This window comes from Macaca nemestrina, chromosome 10, assembly GCF_043159975.1.
Source record: "Macaca nemestrina isolate mMacNem1 chromosome 10, mMacNem.hap1, whole genome shotgun sequence".
Taxonomy (NCBI): Eukaryota; Metazoa; Chordata; class Mammalia; order Primates; family Cercopithecidae; genus Macaca; species Macaca nemestrina.
The window spans coordinates 8,066,824-8,088,525 of NC_092134.1; the positions used below are offsets into that span (position 1 = coordinate 8,066,824).

At 47.6% G+C, this 21,702-nt stretch overlaps 1 protein-coding gene, 1 long non-coding RNA gene and 3 other non-coding genes across 11 annotated transcripts in view; 4 read left to right on the plus strand and 1 right to left on the minus strand.

Annotated features, from left to right (window-relative positions):
* LOC105493619 (uncharacterized) overlaps positions 1 to 17,252 on the minus strand; it is a 36,171-nt gene extending 18,919 nt beyond the window's left edge. For 2 of the 4 annotated variants that reach the window (XR_011608702.1, XR_011608700.1), the window contains exons 1-3: positions 16,969 to 17,252; positions 11,471 to 11,535; positions 4,430 to 4,619 (exon numbers count right to left, since the gene is read on the minus strand). This is a non-coding gene — a long non-coding RNA (uncharacterized lncRNA). Of the gene's footprint in view, positions 1 to 4,429; positions 4,620 to 10,690; positions 11,122 to 11,470; positions 11,536 to 15,810; positions 15,991 to 16,968 lie in introns of those variants that run through there. The other 2 variants (XR_011608703.1, XR_011608701.1) reach the window with 2 other exon arrangements.
* TRNAF-GAA (transfer RNA phenylalanine (anticodon GAA)) lies at positions 3,878 to 3,950 on the plus strand. Its single transcript has one exon. It is a non-coding gene; the product is annotated as a tRNA-Phe (tRNA).
* On the plus strand, positions 4,725 to 4,796 carry TRNAD-GUC (transfer RNA aspartic acid (anticodon GUC)). The gene has a single exon. It is a non-coding gene; the product is annotated as a tRNA-Asp (tRNA).
* Positions 9,938 to 10,009, plus strand: TRNAA-UGC (transfer RNA alanine (anticodon UGC)). Its single transcript has one exon. It is a non-coding gene; the product is annotated as a tRNA-Ala (tRNA).
* A 306-nt stretch (positions 17,253 to 17,558) lies between the features above and the next one.
* LOC139356609 (ubiquitin C) lies at positions 17,559 to 20,544 on the plus strand. 4 transcript variants are annotated; one of them, XM_071070818.1, is made up of 2 exons: positions 17,559 to 17,808; positions 18,644 to 20,544. In XM_071070818.1, exon 2 carries the CDS (start codon positions 18,647 to 18,649, stop codon positions 20,474 to 20,476), a length of 1,830 nt encoding a protein of 609 aa, XP_070926919.1. In that variant the 5' UTR covers positions 17,559 to 17,808; positions 18,644 to 18,646; the 3' UTR covers positions 20,477 to 20,544. The 4 variants fall into 4 exon arrangements, with proteins under 4 accessions (XP_070926919.1, XP_070926922.1, XP_070926920.1 ...); XM_071070821.1 differs by lacking the exon at positions 17,559 to 17,808 and adding an exon at positions 17,828 to 17,933; XM_071070819.1 differs by lacking the exon at positions 17,559 to 17,808 and adding an exon at positions 18,286 to 18,441.
* Positions 20,545 to 21,702: the final 1,158 nt, after the last annotated feature.

Consider the following 21,702-nt stretch of genomic DNA (forward strand, 5'->3'; position numbering starts at 1 on the left):
CACAAATGTGTGAGTATTTTCATGTTTCTGATTGGCGTCATGGTAACAACAGCAGCAGCAGCCGCCAACAATAAACAGTTCTTAACATGTGCGGGGCAGTATTGGTAAGCGCTTTAGTGTTCACGCATTACATCCTCAAGCATCCTACCAACGTGCCGTTTTCTCCACATCAGACTGATGAAATACAAGCACAGACAGAGGCTCCGTGGCCCGCCCAAAGTCTCATCAGTCACAATCAACTGTAGACATAGGGGGCCTTTGGGGAGAAGGACTCGGGTGGTGGATGGGAGTAACTCTTTGACCTTCCATTTCTGTACGTTTCTGGACTTTTGGAATTCTATTTTTTTCTCCCTTCTTGTTTTTCTCTCTTATTCGATTTTTATCAGAATGATACGTAGAATTTTTAAAAGTCAGATACAACTACTTTTGAAAATAAATGCTTATTCCCCGATGTCTCAGATAAGAATTACAAATTAGACAAAAAGTGTCCTCAGCAAGGCGACTTTTACTTTCTGCAGAAAGGGTGGTGCCCGTCAGCAATTCTGCCACGAGCATACACAAAGTAAAAGAGACATAAGAATATTTATTCCTTATGCATGAGGTCCCTATTGCTGTGTTTTGACTTCGCTGACTGGAGGCAGACCTCACAATTTAAACTAAAACCCGATTAGCTAACAGTTCAAAACTTTTTAAAATACATAAAGGCAGTGAGGAACAAAGGAAAAAAGGATGTTGCTTAGAAAGGACTTAGAAAAGTAATAATATTCCTAAACAAGGGAGGAGTGTAGGCTGCAAGCTGGGACATGCCTGGGCACGTCCAGCACGAATATTTTGACAAAGGTACAAGGACATAGAATGTACTACGTGCCTGTGAGCATGTTTAACATGGATACTAAAGTCAGAGTGGGCTTATTCTGTTACATTTGCTACCTAAGGCTTAACAGATAGTTATTACTATAAAATAAGAAACCTGAAGAAAGTTAGTTTTGAGAAAAGATATCAGTAACATTTATGATTCAAAGGGGAAGCTTTGAAGAGGAACTTTTGCTTTCTACAATTCCTTCCCTTTTAATTTTTATGATGTTTCCTTTTTAAACTGTTTTAGTATGTTTTGGCTTAATTGTTCTACTTGAGCTTTTAAGAGGAGAAGTCTCTTAGAATAAGGTGGGGGAGAGTTAAGATAGGTTTTAGTAGTTTTGGTAAGAACTGTCATTATTAATTTTGTCATTAGCTTCCGGAGGCATGGTATAATATAACATCTGAGAAGGAGAAGTATACCTAATACAGTAGTAATAGAAGTGAGAATTGAGGTTATAGTTTCCTTCCATTGACCAAACCATCCTCCTAGCCAATTTGAAATAGGGTTATTAATTCTAGAATTTCTAGTTAGCTCTTTAGATAAAGCAGTGAGACCTTATAAGGTTCTGGTTATACTTCCGTTAGGAGTAGTGTTATCTGGGATGAAGGTTGTACACAACATTGGGTTTTAATTATAACACAAGCACCACCTTTCTCAGTTAATACTGTATTTAAAGTCATTTTATTTTCCTAGACCATTTTACTAGTGGATCGTAACTGTTCTGCTATTCCTTTAATAGCATCTTTAAATATAGTTAATAAATTGCTGTTGATAGTAATAAATATAGTTTATGCAATATACATTCTTATTAATTGTTATTTGTGGGAGAAGGGATTTGAACCTCACAGCTATCTGATTTCTAGCTTTGAATTTATCTGGTATACCTCGTGGAATGTCAGTTGTATTTAAATAAACATGGGAGTCAAAGGACCTAAGAGAGCCTAAGAGAGGCTTCTCTTGTTTTACGATGTCGTGCTTGTTTGTTTGTTTTGTTTTGTTTTGTTTTGTTTTGTTTCTGGTTCATGAAATGCCAGGGTAAAAGAGATAGCTAACTGAACTAGAGCACAAGTACCACTCCAATTATTTGGCAGAGTGTCCAGTAAAGGTTCTCACAATACCACCATACACCCACTCGGGGATGAATAAGGGCTGACTGACAGGTCCGCTCTTGGAAGTGCCTGACCTCCTGACCTCACTGCATTCTGTTAAGTTTCTTTCTTTTTTTGAAACGGAGTATCGCTCTGTTGCCCAGGCTGGAGTGCACTGGCGTGATCTCGGCTCACTGCAAGCTCCGCCTCCCGGGTTCTCGCCATTCTCCTGGCTCAGCCTCCCGAGTAGCTGGGACTACAGGCGCCCGCCACCTCGCCTGGCTAGTTTTTTATATTTTTTTAGTAGAGACGGGGTTTCACCGCGTTAGCCAGGATGGTCTCGATCTCCTGACCTCGTGATGCGCCCGCCTCGGCCTCCCAAAGTGCTGGGATTACAGGCGTGAGCCACCGAGCCCGGCCGTTTCCTTGGCTTTTAAAATAAAAATTAGGTTGATGTCCTGGAACATGGACAATGGCTATTTCTTCCGGTAACTGAAGATTATTAAGAACATCAACAACTAGTGTTTCATGAGCAAGTTCCTTACCTTTGCTGTTAATTAGTTCTCGCTCAGCCTAAAATTTTCCAAATGTATGAGACACCCTGAAGGCATATTTAGAGTCAGTATAGATGGTTCCTACCTGGTTCTGTAAATATTTTAGGGCCTAACTACGTGCGAGTAACTTGCAAGCTTGAGCAGACCAACTATTTGGTAATCTTCCTGATTTTACTTTTTTAAATGTCTCTTTATCAACTACAGCATATCCATTATGTTGTGTCCTTTCAATCATCTAGGAGGAGCCAGGGTGGTCTTAAACTCCTGAGCTCAAGCAATCCCTCCGCCTTAGCCTCCCAAAGTGCTAGGATTACAGGTATGAGCCACCACCTCGCCCAGCCTAATATCTTTATTATAGAAATAATTTTTTAAATCACTAAGAAAAATCCAAAAATATCAATAGATCACAATCAACAGGTAATGAATTTACAGAAGAGGAAAAATGATTCATTAATAAAACTTACAGAAAAGATTGGCCCTTAGAAGTATTTAAATAAACGAACGTAAAACGCAAGTTACTACTTTCAACCCATGATGTGAAAGTTGTCAGAATCAAAATGAAGTCATGGATTTTAAGTAAATAAATAAAGGCCGGGCGCGGTGGCTCAAGCCTGTAATCCCAGCACTTTGGGAGGCCGAGGCGGGCAGATCACGAGGTCAGGAGATCGAGACCATCCTGGTCTAACACGGTGAAACCCCGTCTCTACTAAAAATACAAAAAATTAGCCAGGCGTGGTGGCGGGCGCCGGTAGTCCCAGCTACTCGGGAGGCTGAGGCAGGAGAATGGCGTGAACCCGGGAGGCGGAGCTTGCAGGGAGCTGCTTTCCGGCCGAAGCGTCCTCCCGCAGGCCCTGGCGGGGTCAACATTCCTGCCACGCCTCGCGCTGCTTGCGGAGTTGCACCCAGGGGATGACCTTTTTCCTTTGCGCAGAGAAGGGGGCTTGAGAAACCCGAGCTCTGAGCCAGGTGGGATTCATTCATTCATGCATGCATGAATTCATTCATTCATTCATTCAGTCAATCAGTCAACAAATATTTGTCAAGCCCCTACAACATGCTAGGTACTGTTCTAGGTACTGTTCTAGGTACTGAGGGACAGAGCGGTGCCGGAGGTAGACGAGGTTCCTGCTCCTCTTGCGTTTGTCATGCTAGCTGGGGAGACAGACAAGGAAAATGATAACGTTAACAATAAATAGTAAGTCCTGGGCCTTGTCGGGAGATATAATCAGAGAAGGCTTCTCGGAGGTCGTGGCCTTGCCAGACGAGGAGGCCACCGCAAGCGGTCCCTATTGAACCTGCCTTCTCAGCTTCGGTGCCAAAGACCCGGGGCGGCGAAACGACCAGGAGGATAAAAGAACAACCTAGCTACAGCGGCTGCCGAAATAGCTCAGTTGGGAGAGCGTTAGACTGAAGATCTAAAGGTCCCTGGTTCGATCCCGGGTTTCGGCAATTTCGCTTTTCCTTCCTGGTGGGGGGGAAAAGGAGATGCATACACGGAGCCGATTCTTTACAATTAATTAAAGGCTTTTACTTTCTATATATATATATTTTTTTTTTTTTTGAGACGGAGTCTTGCTCCGTCGCCCAGGCTGGAGTGCAGTGGCCGGATCTCAGCTCACTGCAAGCTCCGCCTCCCGGGTTCACGCCTTTCTCCTGCCTCAGTCTCCCAAGTAGCTGGGACTACAGGCGCCCGCCACCACGCCTGGCTAGTTTTTTGTATTTTTTAGTAGAGACGGGGTTTCACCGTGTTAGCCAGGATGGTCTCGATCTCCTGACCTCGTGATCCGCCCGTCTCGGCCTCCCAAAGTGCTGGGATTACAGGCTTGAGCCACCAGGCCCGGCCTTACTTTCTATATTTAAGAAAGCCCCGAGCAGTGTCCACGAGGAGCCGGAGGGGCGGAGGGGAAGAGAACTCTCTCGCCACTCACCGTTTGGGTAAATCAAATAAGGTCAAGTTTTTCCCGTCTCCACCTCCTTCATGTCTCAAATGCACTTGCTGATGCCTGTTTGTTCATTTTTGCTTTCTGTTTTTTAATGTCTGCTTTCTGAACTCTCGTGGCAAAATCAAAGACTGAGCAGGAAACGATCGCTTTAAAATGGCATGAAGTCAAGTCGGACCTGTTGTTTTGTGGGAAATACAAAATATTTAATTCTTTGGAACCTGTTTGGGGAAAGCTACATTTACTTTAAGAGAGTGACTTGAAGTCAGCTTCTCATGGGCGGTCCTCGTTAGTATAGTGGTGAGTATCCCCGCCTGTCACGCGGGAGACCGGGGTTCGATTCCCCGACGGGGAGGCTGGTAACGTTTTTACCGTTCCTCTATATCTTCCCTCTCTCTTCCTAAGAATAAACCCTGCAGGTAAACGGGAATCTGGTTCTGTGGTTGTCTGTGGCCTTGCTGCGTGTCACACGGTTACGGAAAAGCAAGAAAAAGGCAGTGCTCGCATGAGGAAGTGTTCATCCATTTCTTTCTTTTTTTTTCTGAGATGGAGTCTCGCTCTGCCGCCAGGCTGGAGTGCAGTGGCGCAATCTCCTCCTCCTCTGTCTCATGGGTTCAAGCGATTCTCCTTCCTCAGCCTCCCAAGTAGCTGGGATTACAGGCGCGCGCCACCAGGCCCGGCTAATTTTTGCATATTTAGTAGAGATGGGGTTTCACCGTTTTGAAACAGGGGTTTCACGCCTACAATCCCAGAACTTTGGGAGGCCAAGGTGGGCGGATCACCTGAGGTCGGGAGTTCGAGACCAGACCGACCCACACGGAGAAACCCCATCTCGACTAAAGATACAAAATTAGCTGGGCTTGGTGGCACATGCCTATAATCCCAGCTACTCGGGGGCTGAGGCAGGAGAATCGCTTGCAGCTGGGAGGTGGAGGTTGCGGTGAGCCAAGATCATGCCATTGCACTCCAGCCTGGGCAACAAGAACAAAACTTCGTCTCAACAAAAAGGAAGAAGAATTGGCAGCGGGGCACGGTGGCTCACGCCTGTAATCCCAGCACTTTGGGAGGCCGAGGCGGGTGGATCACCTGAGGTCGGGAGTTTGAGAACAGCCTGACCAACATGGAGAAACCCCGTCTCTACCAAAAAATACAAAATTAGCTGGATACAAAATTAACTGGGCGTGGTGGCGCATGCCTGTAATCCTAGCTACTCGGGAGGATGAGGCAGGAGAATCGCCTGAACCTGGCAGGCAGAGGTTGCAGTGAGCAGAGATCGCGCCATTGCACTCCAGCCTGGGCAACAAGAGCGACGCTCCGCCTCAAAAAATAAAGAATTAGAAGATCTAAATAGCATTCTAGGCAGAGCGAACAGCAAGTACAAAGGCCCTGAGCTGGGAAGAAACAGTGAGGAGGCTGGTGTGGCAGGAAGAGGAGAGGAAGGAGGGAGGAGAGGGCAGCAGGAGGTGAAGTCAGAGCGGCCCTCAGAGGACAGATTACATCGTACCTTGAAGGGATACAGAGGGCAGGAGGCATGGGTTTGATTCTGAGAGTTTCATGCAGAGAGAAATATTCAGGTTTGTTCTGAGCAGTGCCCTCTGGCAGCCAGGTGGGTGGGCACAAGAGGAAGCAGGGGCACCTGCGGACTGAATACAACCTGTGGGCTTGCTCCTCAACCACGTCCAAAATGATGCCCCCTATGGCGCCATCCTGCTCTTCTGCTGCCAGGGTCTCTCCCCCGTGGCTCCTACTTAGGCTGGGGGAATGAGGTCAGAGGATGGTTTGCACGGTGCTCCCCATTCCTCACCTCCCCACTGCCCTCTTGCTCTCCCCCATCTCCCCAAAACGGGTCAGCAAAGCACCACGCCGGGCTGAATAGAAGAGGCAACTGCCCTCCAGTAGAGTTCTATGATAATAACACGTTTATGACAGCCAGACCCACATTTCACAGTCCCTGCTTCCTATTTACTTATTTATTTATTTGAGACGGAGTTTTGCTCTTGTTGCCCAGGCTGGAGTGCAGTAGTGCGACCTCGGCTTACTGCAACCTCCACCTCCTGTGTTCAAGCGATTCTCCTGCCTCAGTCTCCTGAGTAGCTGGGATTACAGGCACGCGCCACCATGCCCCGCTAATTTTTTGTGTTTTTAATAGAGACGGGGTTTCCTCATGTTGGCCAAGCTGGTCTCGAACTTCTGACCTCAGGTGATCCACCCACCTCGGCCTCCCAAAGTGCAGGGATTACAGTTGTGAGCCACTGCGCCTGGCCTTATTTATTTATTTAATTTTTTAGACAGGGTCTTGCTCTGTCGCCCAGGCTGGAGGGCAGTGGCGCAATCTCAGCTCACTTTAGTCTTGACCTCCCAGACTCAAGAGATCCTCCTGCCTCAGCCTCCTGAGTGGGGGTGGGGTGGGGTGTCTCACTGTGTTTCCCTGGCAGGTCTTGAACGCCTGGGCTCCAGCAATCCTCCCACCTCGGCTTCCTTAAGCACTGGGATTACAGACCTGAGCCACTGCACCTGGCCCAGAGCCTGTGCTTTCTACCAGACACTATTATACATGTTTTATGTGTAACTCACTAAATTGTCACAACAACCAGATGAGGTAGGTACCTTCAAATCTCTATTTCACACATGAGGCCCAGAGGTTAGGTGATGCAATCACAGCTGATATATCCAGCACTTCCTTCCCCAAGTCTACTAACTTTTCTGACAATTCCGCATGGCCTTTGGCGAGGAAGAGTCACAGGTGCCAGCAACGGTCAGGGAACTATGGAGAACGAGGTGGCAGGACATTTTTGAGGCAAGTTTTCCGTATCACAGTAAGTGTCTATTTCCAGCCAAGAAATATCAAGGCTGATGGAAAAAGGTATAGCCTTCAGTTTCCTGCCCTCTCCTAGCTTCTCACCCACTCTTTCCCCAAGGAATGGCTTTGTGATGACCTGAAGGACACTAAACATTGTGGCTTCTCTCCTCTGGTGTGCTTAAGAAACTCTCTTGAAAACAGAGATGCAAATTCACAGTTAAAGAATGGATCTTAGGCCGGGCGCGGTGGCTCAAGCCTGTAATCCCAGCACTTTGGGAGGCCGAGACGGGCGGATCACGAGGTCAGGAGTTCGAGACCATCCTGGCGAACACGGTGAAACCCCGTCTCTACTAAAAAATACAAAAAACTAGCCGGGCGAGGTGGCGGGCGCCTGTAGTCCCGGCTACTCGGGAGGCTGAGGCAGGAGAATGGCGTAAAAACCCGGGAGGCAGAGCTTGCAGTGAGCTGAGATCCGGCCACTGCACTCCAGCCTGGGCGACACAGCGAGACTCCATCTCAAAAAAAAAAAAAAAAAAAAAAAAGAATGGATCTTAGGGCCGGGCACCGTGGCTCACTCCTGTAATCCCAGGATTTTGGGAGGCGGGAGGCGGGAGGCGGGAGGCGGGAGGCGGGAGGCGGGAGGCGGGAGGAGGGGGCGGGCGGGCGGTGCGGGTCACGAGCTCAGGAGTTCAAGACCAGCCTGACCAACATGGTGAAACCCCGTCTCTACTAAAAAATGCAAAAATTAGCTGGGCATAGTGGTGCACTCCTGTAATCCCAGCTACTCAGGAGCCTGAGGCAGGAGAATTGCTTGAACCCGGGAGGCGGTGGCTGGCTTCAGTGAGCCAAGATTCTGCCACTGCACTCCAGCCTGAGTGACAGACTTAGTCTCAAAAAAAAAAAAAAAAAAGAATGTCTCTTTTCGGTGGGCAATTGTAACGCAACTCCTTCCTCCGAGTCGAAGCCCTCGTTCCGGGAAGTGGATCTGTTTCTTTTCAGTTTGCTCATTTTTATATTCAGAACGGTCTGTCTCCCAGGCTGGAGTGCTGTGGGGTGCTCTTGACTTACTGCAACCACTGCTTCCTGGGCTCCAAAAATCCTCTCGCCTTAACCTCCCGAGTAGCTGGGACAACAAGCGCTCGCCACCACATCTGGCTAAGTTTTTGTATTTTTGGTAGAGACAGGGTTCGCACCATGTTGGCCAGGCTGGTCTCAAACTCCTGACCTCAAGTGATCCGCCAACCTCAACCTCTCAAAGTGCTGGGATTACAGGCACGACCATAATAGTTATTTTGGGAGGAAAAAAAAGTCTTCCAGCTGATATGCAAACCTCAAAGTCACTGAAGGTTGGTACGGTTTTAAAGGATGAGAAATCAGAGGTTTCTGGGTGAAGGTACAATCAAGCCAATGCCCTTATTTATTGGAAAGAAACTCAATTTTCCTTCTCTTCTCTTTTGTCTGTGAAGAGGAACATTTAAGAACGGGTCAGTTTTCATTTGTTCCTTGGTTCCGGTATCCGCTAGAATTGTATTTGCAAGGTTATGAAGAGCTGACCTACTTGGGAAACATAAAACAATTATCTTGTTGTTGTTGTGGTTTCGCTAAACTCTAACACTCAGTTAAACACACAAAAGTTTAATTTAGAAAATAACCTTGGCTGGGCACAGTGGCTCACGCCTGTAATCCCAGCACTCTGGGAGGCCAAGGCAAGTGGATCACCTGAGGTCAGGAATTCAAGACCAGCCTGGCCAACATGCGGAAACCCCCATCTCTACTAAAAACACAGAAATTAGCAGGTGTGGTGGTGCACACCTGTAGTCCCAGCTACTCGGGAGGCCAAGGCACAAGAATCGCTTGGACCCACGAGGTGGACGTTGCAATGAGCCGAGATCAGGCCACTGCACTCCAGCCCGGGCGACAGAGCGAAACTCTGTCTCAAAACAAACAAACCAACCAAAAACTAAAAGCCTCTTGCACTCCCATGTGTATTGCAGCTTTATTCACAAGTGCCTGGATGTGGAATCCACCCAAGTGTCCGTCAACAGACACATGGATAGAGAAAATGTGGTGTACATACACAATAGAATACTATTCGACCTTAAAAAAATACAAAACAAAATGAAATCCTGGCATTTTTCCTCTACAAAACAAAAACAAAAACATGCTTAAGTTTGGGGGACATTACATAAAGTGAAATGAGCCAAGCACAGAAAGATAAACACGGCATGATCTCACTCATATGCAGAAGCTGAAATAGTTGCTCTCACAAATAGAGAGTAGAATAGTGGTTACCGCAGGTGGTGAAGGTGGGGGAGGTGGGAATAGCCAAAGGTGGGTTACTGGATACAAAAGTACAGCTAAATAGGAGAATAAGTTCCAGTGTCCCTATAGGGTGAATACAACAACTTATTGTATGTTTTCAAATAGCTGGAAGCATGGATTTTTAATGTCTCCCAACACAAAGAAACGATACATGTTTGAAGGGATGGATGTGGTCATTGTCCTGACTTGAACATTACAAATTGTGTACATAGATCACAACATCACACCACACTTCATAAATATGCACAATTGTTATGTGTCAATTAAAACAGTAATAAAAGCCAAAAATAAAAATGAAACACGTGGAAACAGGAAAAACGCCTTTAAGTACAGAGTATAGCAAGGACTTCCAAAAGGAAGCATAGGAAAGGGAGGGGGATGTAGCTCAGTGGTAGAGCGCATGCTTTGCATGCATGAGGCCCCGGGTTCGATCCCCGGCATCTCCATTACAGTTTTGCTGATTTCTCTATTCATTGTGGTCCATAGCTCCTTATTATTAAACTGCCATGGATGTGATCATTATATGTATTATGATTCCAGGCACTACTTGGAGCTCAGATTTTCACACCAGGCGTGATCTTCCCATTCTGAAATCTCTAATGTTTCAAATGCACATGAGTTAGAAGAGGCTGATGGGAGTAATCAGCAGAAAAGTGTTAAGGCAAAACCTGACTGGATGATTGAAACCACAGCAAACGTGAGCAGGAAGATCATCTGGGGAGTGTACACCACATCTCGTGCCACTGTGATTGCACTGCACTGGTCTCGAGGGCTGTTGACGCATTCCTGGCCATCGGGGGGGCAAGTGTGTAAGTTGCTGGAAGGTCTGGGCCCCCCTGTTTGCCATCTCACTCCTCTGCACTGCCACTAACCACCTCATTTGCATGGGAGGAACCCAAAGGCAAACTCGCATCCCACCAGGGCTTTGCTCTCTGCTTCCTCAGCAACACGTCTCCATGGCTGTAATGCACACGCAATTTACATTTATATTCATACACTGTGTTCCGGGGTGAGGAGACCTGCAAACCTACCCCAAAGGTCAAGGGAGCTGAGAGGCCAAAGAAAGGGGCTGACAAACCCAGTTTCTCAGGAAAAAACATTTATTAGGGACTTACCAACAGAAGCCATAGTCTCAGGGTGGTCATCAGAGGATATAAAGTTCACTGTGCCATAACCCCCAACCCAGGGCTTCTATACCATAGGGAAGGAATATTTAGGACAATTGAAGTCAACCCCTCAAGCAAAGGCAAGAATGTTATATGAATCTGCATAAGGGCAGGATTTATGATCTAGGTTGTTCTGATCTAAGGGCAGAATTTATGGTAACAGTAAAGTAGAAATCTTAGAGGCCTTCCTGGAAGAGGCATTAATCAGAAGTTATCTTGGCAGATTAGCATCCAAGATGGAGTTGCTTTCACCTCCACTGTGTTTCTGTATCTTACCATTGAAAGCAAAAGATGGTGGCTCAGGCCTGTAATCCCAGCACTTTGGGAGGCATGAGGCAGGAGTATTGCTTGAGCCCAGGAGTTTGAAAGCAGCCTGGGCAACAAAGGGAGATCTGTCTCAATAAAGAAAAGAAAAGGAAAGAAACAAAGAAAGAAGGAAAGAAAGGAAAAAAGAAAGATTTACTTGCATGCATGATCTTTAGGCAAAAATAAATACATAAACATAAATAATATTTTTAAAATTTAACCAGGTCCCATCTCTCTAAATAATAATAAGAATGAAAGAAGGGATTCTGCTGCATTCTGTGGTACAGTTCTTTGCAATTATAATGAATTCCTCACCTATCAGCCCCTTTCTTTCGTTTGACTTGACTTCATGTTTTAAATGGTAAAAGCGTCTAATCTTAGATCTAGAGCTTTCATTTTTGAGATGAGGAAACTGAAACTTGTGAACTGACTCACCAGTTAGGTGGTGACGCATTGGTGACAGCTTGTTTCTAATGAGCTTCAGGAAAGGTTATTTCTCCCTGAAAGTCAACAAAGTTTTAAGGGAAAAAACGTTGAAGATCATTTCTGAAGTCATCAGGACTAAAACAAAACTTACATCTTCTGTAACTGCCCAAAGGTTTCTCCTTGCCCTCTGCCTAGACAGAGCCCATTTATTAAGACAGGGAAATTGTGATCCGCCCACCTCAGCCTCCCAAAGTGCTGGGATTACAGGCGTGAGCCACCTTGCCCTGGCATAATAGAGAACGTTTAATTCACACACAGCTGGCAGTGTGGGAGACGGGAGTTTTACTATTACTCAAATTAGTCTCCCTGAAAACTCAGGGATTGGAGTTTTGAATAATAATTTGGTGGGTAGGGAGGTCGGGAAATTGGGAGTACTGATCGGTTGGATTGGAGATGAAATCACAGAGTCAAAGCTGTCCCTTTGCCCTGAGTCAGTTCCTAGGTGGGGGCCACAAGACCAGATGAGCCAGTTTATCAATCCGGGCGGTGTCAGTTGGCCCAATGAGTGCAGAGTATGCAAAATATCTTAAGCACTGGTCTTAGGCTTTTACAATAGTGATGTTTTATCTTCAGGAGCAATTTGGGCATGGACAGAATCTTGCAGTCTCCAGCTGCGTGACTCCTAAACCATAATTTCTAATCTTGTGACCAATTTGTTAGTCCTGTAAAGCAGTCTCGTGCCCAGGCAGGAAGGGGGCTTGTTTTGGAAAAAGGCTGTTATCACCTTTGTTTCAAAATTAAATTATAAACTAAGTTCCTCCAAAGTCAGTTCAGCCTACACCTAGGGATGAACAAAGACAGTGGAGGTTAGGCACAACATGGCGTCAATGAGGTCAGATCTCTTTCATTGTAATAATTTTCTTTTTTTTTTTTTTTTTTTTTGAGACGGAGTCTCGCTCTGCCGCCCAGGCTGGAGTGCAGTGGCCGGATCTCAGCTCACTGCAAGCTCCGCCTCCCGGGTTTACGCCATTCTCCTGCCTCAGCCTCCCGAGTAGTTGGGACTACAGGCGCCCGCCACCGCGCCCGGCTAGTTTTTTGTATTTTTTAGTAGAGACGGGGTTTCACCGTGTTAGCCAGGATGGTCTCGATCTCCTGACCTCGTGATCCGCCCGTCTCGGCCTCCCAAAGTGCTGGGATTACAGGCTTGAGCCACCGCGCCCGGCCTCATTGTAATAATTTTCTGTTATGACTTTGGTAAAGGCAGTTTCACTTCTGTTTTGTTTCTTGTTTGTTTATTTATTTATTTATTTATTTATTTATTTATTTATTTTTCTTGAGACAGGGTCTGTTTCTGTTGCCCAGGCTGGAGTGCTGTAGTGCAGTCACAGCTCACTGCAGCCTCAAACTCCTAGGCTCAAGCGATGCTCCCACATCATCCTCCCGAGCAGCTGGAACTACAGGCATGCACCACCGCCTGGCTAATTTTTGTTTGTTTTGGTAGAGACAGGGTTTCACCATGTAGCTCAGGCTGGTCTTTAACTCCTGGGCTGAAATAACCCTCTCACGCTGGCCTCCCAAAATGCTGGGAGTACACGTGTAAGCCACCATGCCTATTTTTTTCAATTATTTTTATTTTTATTTCTTACTATGACCCCCACTTATATGACATTACTTTGTACCTTATAATTAAATATTTCAGCCAGGCACATTGGCTCACGTCTGTATTCCCAGCCCTGTGGGAGGCCAGGGCAGGAGGATTACTTGAGCCCAGGAGTTCAAGACCAGCCTGGGCAACATGGTGAAACCCCCATCTCTTATTTTATTTTTTGGAGACGGAGTCTCACTCTGTCACCCAGGCTGGAGTGCAGTGGCACACGATCTCCACTCACTGCAACCTCTGCCTCTAGGGCTCAAGTGATTCTCCTGCCTCAGCCTCTAGAGTAGCTGGGACTACAGGCGTGAGCTACCGCGCCTGATAATGTTTGTATTTTTAGTAGAGATGGAGTTTCAGCACGTTGGCCAGGTTGGTCTCCAACTCCTGACCTCAGGTATCCACCTACCTCAGACTCCCAAAGTGCAAAACCCTGCTCTCTACAAAAAAAAAAAAACAAAAATTAGGTGTGGTGCCACATACCTGTAGTCCTCCCTACCCAGGAGGCTGAGGTGGGAGGATCACCTGAGCCTGAATGTCCAGGCTGCAGAGTGAGCCGTGATCATACCACTGCATGACAGAGCGAGATACTGTTTCAAAAAACAAAGAAACAAAGCCAAATATTTCTGCTAGTGCATGACAAGGAAAAAAAATACCTCAAGGAGTTGTTATTGTTAAAGGCTAGTGTTAGGAACTGGAGCTTCCTAGAAATACTCTTTGAAAAAAGTGCTTTTTCAACTACTAAATTTTATTTTACACTTAAAGCTTATTATATGAGGTCACATGAGTAGTCAAATTCATAGAGACACAAAGTAGAATGGTGGATGCCAGGGGCTGGTGGGAGGAGAAATGGGGAGTTAGTTTTTCATGGGGACAGATTTGTTTTGCAAGATGAAAAGAGTTCCAGAAACGGATGGTGGTGACGGCTGATGCACAACACTGAATGTACTTTATGCCTCAAAAAATGTACACTTAAGAATGGTAAATTTTATGTGTATTTTACAATTTTTTTTTTTTTTTTTTTTTTTGAGACGGAGTCCGGCTCTGTTGCCCAGGCTGGAGTGCAGTGGCCGGATCTCAGCTCACTGCAAGCCCCGCCTCCCGGGTTCACGCCATTCTCCTGCCTCAGCCTCCCGAGTAGCTGGGACTACAGGCGCCCGCCACCTCGCCCGGCTAATTTTTTTTGTATTTTAGTAGAGACGGGGTTTCACCGTGTTAGCCAGGATGGTCTCGATCTCCTGAACTCGTGATTCGCCCGTCTCGGCCTCCCAGAGTGCTGGGATTACAGGCTTGAGCCACCGCGCCCGGCCGTATTTTACAATTTTAAGACAAAACCAAACAACGACAAAAACAAAGCCCAAATAGGTTAAATAACTTCCTAATGTTCCTAAACTAGGCAAATTTAGAGACTAGCTCTTAAGTCCGGTTTTGACTGCTGAGATGAATGGGTTATTTTTAACCTGGAGCAGTTTGTGTTCCACCACACAGTTATACAACACAAGTAGAAACAGGAAGAACATATTCCGTAAGGTTTTTTTTTTTCTTCCTGTTTGCCAGGCCTTAACCTCCAGGCGTCCTTGACAACCTTTTCTGGTTATATAAGCGATGACAAAGCAAGGCAAACCCTTCCCACCACCTCTCTGACTCCACCCTTTTTCTTGGGGGAAACAAGTTTGTTGACCCTCACTCATGCTCTCAGATAGTTTCATGGGGCTGGATTAAATCACATACAAGGTGGTGACTTTCAGAAGGTGGAACTGAATCCTTAGGGGGAGGGGAGAAAGGAAGGCGGAAGAGCAGGCACTGATCCACCCCCGCACCGCCCAGCTGCAGCCCAGCAGCCGGGCCCTTTGTGAGCTCAGCCCATCACATGCTCCCTTCCGCCTGCCAATCCCGCCCTGTTGCTGGGCCTCTGTCCCTTCTCCATTGGTGCCAGCTCTGAAGCAATCTTTTCTGGGGCGCCTGCAAAGGACGGATCTGTGGGTGGAACGAACTGAAAACGGATTCAGTGACTCATCCCGATTCTCGCACATTCTAGCACATCGCATTCTAGGTCAGCAGGGTTTAGGTTTTAAGAGCGTGACTTGATACCTGACTCCTGAGTCCAAGTGGGACATTTAGACTTTGGGAACCCTTTCGGAAAATAGAAAAGCCGTCGTTGCAACAACAAAAATCCTTTGTAGGACACGGTTTCTCAATTTCAGCACTATTAACATTTTGGGTGGGATTATTGTGGGAGACTGTTCCTCACAGAATGTTCAGCGGCATCCCTGGTGTCTACCAAGAGTGCTAGTATTAGTAGTAGCACCCCCTAACCTCCCTGAGTTGTGACAACCAAGAATATCTCCACATATTGCCAAATGTCCCCCTGAAGGGCAAATCACTCCGTGTTGAGAACCATTGTTCTAGAGAAGCATCAGACACCTGTGTTTTGGGAGGCCATTTTCTTTTCCTTTCTCTGTCACCTCAGTGACCTTGGAGAAAGGTTTATTTCTGTTTGCTTCAATAACCATTTAAGTCGGGGAATGCTGGGGTGTTTTCAATAATTTTTTTCTGCTAGAGACAACACTGGTTTCTCTTTGTAGCTCACCTTTGGCCCATTACCCACCCTACCCTTATCCCCTCTTCTTCCTTTTTCCTCCTCCTGACCTCCTCTCCCTCCCATCCCTCTGCAGTCAGGGCTGTTTTTTCTCTGTACCTTTTGGACTCTGAATAAAGCTATGTCACAAAGCTGGTGACTCAGCCTTTAAACAACATGAATCACAAGGCTTGCAGCAGAGCAACAGCCAAAAGCAACCAGGGCGTGGTTGAAAGCCAGGCCTCGTCACCTCACAAAGAATCTCAGCTTTTTATTCCTTTCAAAACTCCTTCCCGAAATCTAGGGGAAAAACAAAAAACAAAAACTTTGCAGAAATGTGTATTGGAACTCACTGGGGTTTCCTGCCAATCCTGGAAGATGACACTTATTATTCCTTTTAATTTCCCACTAACACATGAATTCATTCTCTTAAAATTGTTAAAAATTAGAGATGTCAAAGTCTGTTTTGAACATTGCACAGATCTTGGATTTTCATAAATACACACAAACATGGGTTACCATAGAGAATATGTAGCAGGTTCATTTTGCTTTGATGCATATTTTAAGTGTGCCGTTTAAATAATGTAATGTTCATAACTTAAAACAAGAATGTAGTCTTTTCTTAATGGCAAAATATTTTTCAGTTGCTAGCCTCTTTTTCTCTCTTTTTGAAGCTTTCAAGGGTAGAAATCAAAATAGTCTCCCTACCTCCAATACATTTGTAGAAACAGGGACTATTTCTAGAAGACTCCAGAAGGAACAGTGACTGGGAAATTGAAGGCATGAGGGAGACTTTTCACTGTACACTTTAAAAAGACACATTTAAAAAATCTCACCATGTTCGTATTTGTTAAAACATTTTAAAAATATACTGAAGAAATGACACATAAGGATCACAAAATAGGTTGTGGTAAAAATTAAAAAACCTGGCTGGTGATTCTTTTCTCCCCACTTCTTTTATCAAAATAGAATTGCCCTGTAGAATTACATTTCATATTTGACACCCTACCCTGCCCTGAAATAGGGCTGGGATTCTATTCCTGTCTTTTAAAACCTTCGGTTTAAATGGGTCCGATTATTGAATGGATCCTGATTACAATAATCGTACCCATTGAAACCAGAGAAATTTCTAGGCCTCCCTGTTGAAACCAAGTAGGACCTTTCCATACCCGGCCCTCAGAATGTACACGAAGGTGAAAGGACAGTCTAGAAGGATGTCGTTCCCTCAGCCTTGGGTTCCAGCTTAAAAAAAAAAACTGTGTGGGGTTTCCGCCTCACTTTTCCAAATTTAACCTGGACACCAGCTCCTCTGCAGTGTCTCCCCTGGAAAGTTCTCGAGCGTTCCCCAGCTTTAGGGCCGCGCCCGGCCTGAGATCTGCTGAGTCATTGTCCTTGTCCCGCGGCCCGCAGCGGGGGAGGGGCGCGGCACCGGGGAGCCCCCGCGACCGGGCTGGGAAGCTCAGGAAGACTGAGGGGGGCTGAGCAAAGAAAGCCCCGTCATTATCTCAAATGTGACCCAAAAATAAAGACCCGTCCGTCTCGCGGGGTGGGCCAGGGCGGGTCGCGAGGGAGGGGAGGGAGACCCCGACTCTGCGGGAGGCGCTCCGTCCGCGCCCCACGTCCGCCGAACGCCGGGTTCGCGACCCGAGGGGACCGCGGGGGCTGAGGGGAGGGGCCGCGGCTGAGGAACGCGGGCTGCCCACCCGCTCCTGGCGCCGCAGAGTCCGCACCGGGTTTTGGCGCCTCCCGCGGACGCCCCCTCCTCTCGGCGAGCGCCTCCACGTCATGGCCGCAGGGCGCAGCGAGCGCCCTGATTCTTCCGCTTGGGCGCTCAGGACGGCGGCCCGCTGCCCACCAGACTCAGTCCCAGAACCCCAGTCTCAGCAGGAGGACATTTTGGGAGGGGACTTGGGTGACTGTAGGGCACTGGTTTTCTTTCCAGAGACCGGAACGGGCGAGCAAAAGTAGTCCCTTCTCGGCGATTCTGCGGAGGAATTTCCTTGGGGCGGTGAACGCCGATGACTATATAAGGACGCGCCGGGTGTGGCGCAGCTAGTTCCGTCGCAGCCGGGAGTGGGATCGCAGTTCTTGTTTGTGTGTCGGTGTCATCGCCACTTGGTGAGCAGAGGGCTGCTGGGCCGGCCGTGGCTTTCGTGGCCGCTGGGCCGCTCGGTGGGATGGAGGGGGGCCGACGCCGCGGGATGAGAGGCCGCCAAGGGCTGTAGTCTGGGTCCGCGAGCAAGGTGCCCCTGAGCAGCGGGTGGGAGGGGAGCGCAGCAAAATGGCGGCTGTTCCCGGCTCTTGAATGGAAGACGCTTGTGAGGCGGGCTGTGAGGTGGTTGAAACAAGGTGGGGGGCATGTTTTGCGGCAAGAACCCAAGGCCTTGAGGTTTTCGCTAATGCGGGAACGCTCTTATTCTGGTGAGGTGGGCTGGGGCACCATTTGGGGACCTTGATGTGAAGTCTGTCACTGACCGGAGAACTCGCTTTGTCGTCTGTTGCGGGGGCGGCAGTTAATGGCGGTGCCACTTGGCAGTGCACCCGTAGCTTGAGGAGCGCGCGCCCTCGCAGTGTCGTGACGTCATCCGTTCTGTTGGCTCATAATGTGGGGTGGGGCCACCTGCCGGTAGGTGTGCAGTAGGCTTTTCTTCGTCGCAGGACGCAGGGTTGGGGCCTAGGGTAGGCCCTCCTGAGTCGACAGGGGCCTGACCTCTGGTGAGGGGAGGGATAAGTGAGGCGTCAGTTTCTTTGGTCAGTTCTATGTTTCTATTTTCTTAAGTAGCTGAAGTCTGAGTTTTAAACTATGCGTTCGGGGTTGGCCAGTGTATTTTGTGAAGTTTCTTAGGTATCTTTTAAATTGTAATCATTTGGGTGAATATAACATATAGTTTAAGTATTAGGAAGATTAGTACATTGTCTGTTAAATGCTGGTGGTTTTTGGCTCTTTTGTTAGACAATGCAGATCTTCGTGAAGACCCTGACTGGCAAGACCATCACCCTTGAGGTTGAGCCCAGTGACACCATTGAGAATGTCAAGGCAAAGATCCAAGATAAGGAAGGCATTCCTCCCGACCAGCAGAGGCTGATCTTTGCCGGAAAGCAGCTGGAAGATGGGCGCACCCTGTCTGACTACAACATCCAGAAAGAGTCCACCCTGCACCTCGTGCTCCGCCTCAGAGGTGGGATGCAGATCTTCGTGAAGACCCTGACTGGCAAGACCATCACCCTCGAGGTCGAGCCCAGTGACACCATCGAGAACGTCAAAGCAAAGATCCAAGACAAGGAAGGCATCCCTCCTGACCAGCAGAGGTTGATCTTTGCCGGAAAGCAGCTGGAAGATGGGCGCACCCTGTCTGACTACAACATCCAGAAAGAGTCCACCCTGCACCTCGTGCTCCGCCTCAGAGGTGGGATGCAGATCTTCGTGAAGACCCTGACTGGCAAGACCATCACCCTCGAGGTCGAGCCCAGTGACACCATCGAGAACGTCAAAGCAAAGATCCAAGACAAGGAAGGCATCCCTCCTGACCAGCAGAGGTTGATCTTTGCCGGAAAGCAGCTGGAAGATGGGCGCACCCTGTCTGACTACAACATCCAGAAAGAGTCTACCCTGCACCTGGTGCTCCGTCTCAGAGGTGGGATGCAGATCTTCGTGAAGACCCTCACTGGCAAGACCATCACCCTCGAGGTGGAGCCTAGTGACACCATCGAGAATGTCAAGGCAAAGATCCAGGACAAGGAAGGCATCCCTCCTGACCAGCAGAGGTTGATCTTTGCCGGAAAGCAGCTGGAAGATGGGCGCACCCTGTCTGACTACAACATCCAGAAAGAGTCCACCCTGCACCTGGTGCTCCGTCTCAGAGGTGGGATGCAGATCTTCGTGAAGACCCTCACTGGCAAGACCATCACCCTTGAGGTCGAGCCCAGTGACACTATTGAAAATGTCAAGGCAAAGATCCAGGACAAGGAGGGCATCCCTCCTGACCAGCAGAGGTTGATCTTTGCTGGAAAGCAGCTGGAAGATGGGCGCACCCTGTCTGACTACAACATCCAGAAAGAGTCCACCCTGCACCTCGTGCTCCGTCTCAGAGGTGGGATGCAGATCTTCGTGAAGACCCTCACTGGCAAGACCATCACCCTCGAGGTGGAGCCCAGCGACACCATTGAGAATGTCAAGGCAAAGATCCAGGATAAGGAAGGCATCCCTCCTGACCAGCAGAGGTTGATCTTTGCTGGGAAACAGCTGGAAGATGGGCGCACCCTGTCTGACTACAACATCCAGAAAGAGTCCACCCTGCACCTGGTGCTCCGCCTCAGAGGTGGGATGCAGATCTTCGTGAAGACCCTCACTGGCAAGACCATCACCCTTGAGGTGGAGCCCAGCGACACCATTGAGAATGTCAAGGCAAAGATCCAGGACAAGGAAGGCATCCCTCCTGACCAGCAGAGGTTGATCTTTGCTGGGAAACAGCTGGAAGATGGGCGCACCCTGTCTGACTACAACATCCAGAAAGAGTCCACCCTGCACCTGGTGCTCCGCCTCAGAGGTGGGATGCAGATCTTCGTGAAGACCCTCACTGGCAAGACCATCACCCTTGAGGTGGAGCCCAGCGACACCATTGAGAATGTCAAGGCAAAGATCCAGGACAAGGAAGGCATCCCTCCTGACCAGCAGAGGTTGATCTTTGCTGGGAAACAGCTGGAAGATGGACGCACCCTGTCTGACTACAACATCCAGAAAGAGTCCACTCTGCACTTGGTCCTGCGCTTGAGGGGGGGTGTCTAAGTTTCCCCTTTTAAGGTTTCAACAAATTTCATTGCACTTTTCTTTCAATAAAGTTGTTGCATTCCCAACTGGTGTGGTTTTTTAAAAGTTAAGGTTATTTTGCATTAGACTGGGTGAAGGGGATCAAGGTTTTCAGTTTACAAATGTTGCTGTGGTAACAGTGAAATGTCAGTGAAGGGGTTGACCTTAAGATAGTACGAACTGTAGAAGGTGGGTGCAAATAAAAGCCGGCTTCAAGACCAGATTGGCCAATGTGGTGAAACCCTATGTCTACTGCAAATACAAAAAGGCAGGTGTGGTGAGTGTCTGTGATTCCAGCTACATGGGAGGGTGAAGGAGAATCCCTTGAACCAATTAAGCGGAGGTTGCTGTGATCTGAGTGCCACTGTACTCCCGCTGGGGGAACAGCAAGACAAAAAAGTTGTTGGGAGATGGAAGTATTTTACATACGTAGATTTAACTCTTAAGTTAACTTTGAAAATACTGGTTTGTGGGTGATGTGTGAGGTAAGAGAATGGGAGAATTACCAGAACACCAGGAAGAAGGAAGGAATTTTAAAAGGTGGGAGTGGTGGGAGGGTAACTATGAAAGGATGCTTCAAGTACATAGGTCTGTATAAATGCACATTGAGCTGCATAGACAGTCATGGGATCAAATTTTAAGAGGATGTGGTAGGTAAAGGATTAAAAAGCATAGCCACCAAGGTGTAGAAAAGGAATTGGTTAGAGAATGAGCTATTCCTTGAAACAATTCTTGCTGATAAAATGTCAGATTTTATGTGACTACAGATGGAGGATTGGCACATAACCAGTGGGGGAAACAATTGACCTTTGGATTTGTCCCAAGTGTATGGTAGCATTTGCCCAATCGAATGGTCCTGGTAAGGTGTTGACTAGAACCAAAGGTGGAAGTTGCAGGGAAACTGGTTTAATACAAGGGGTGGACACCAGGCAGTCATCCAGAGGCCCTTTAAAGGTCTTGGAAGGTTTTTCCCCAAAGGGAATCACTCCTTCCCTTTTCCCCTAAAGTTTTAGGGGATTCATGAACAACCTCTGCTGTGGAAGAATCTCACGTTGGCAGCAATTGTAAAGCAGCTAAGGGTGGCTTAAACCAGTTTTAGCTTTAGGGTTAGGGTTACTGGACTAAAATTTGAGAAATCTGTAAATCTTAAGGAAATCCTTTGTGAGTTTTCATTATGAGTGCATCTAATGTATAATAATTTCCAT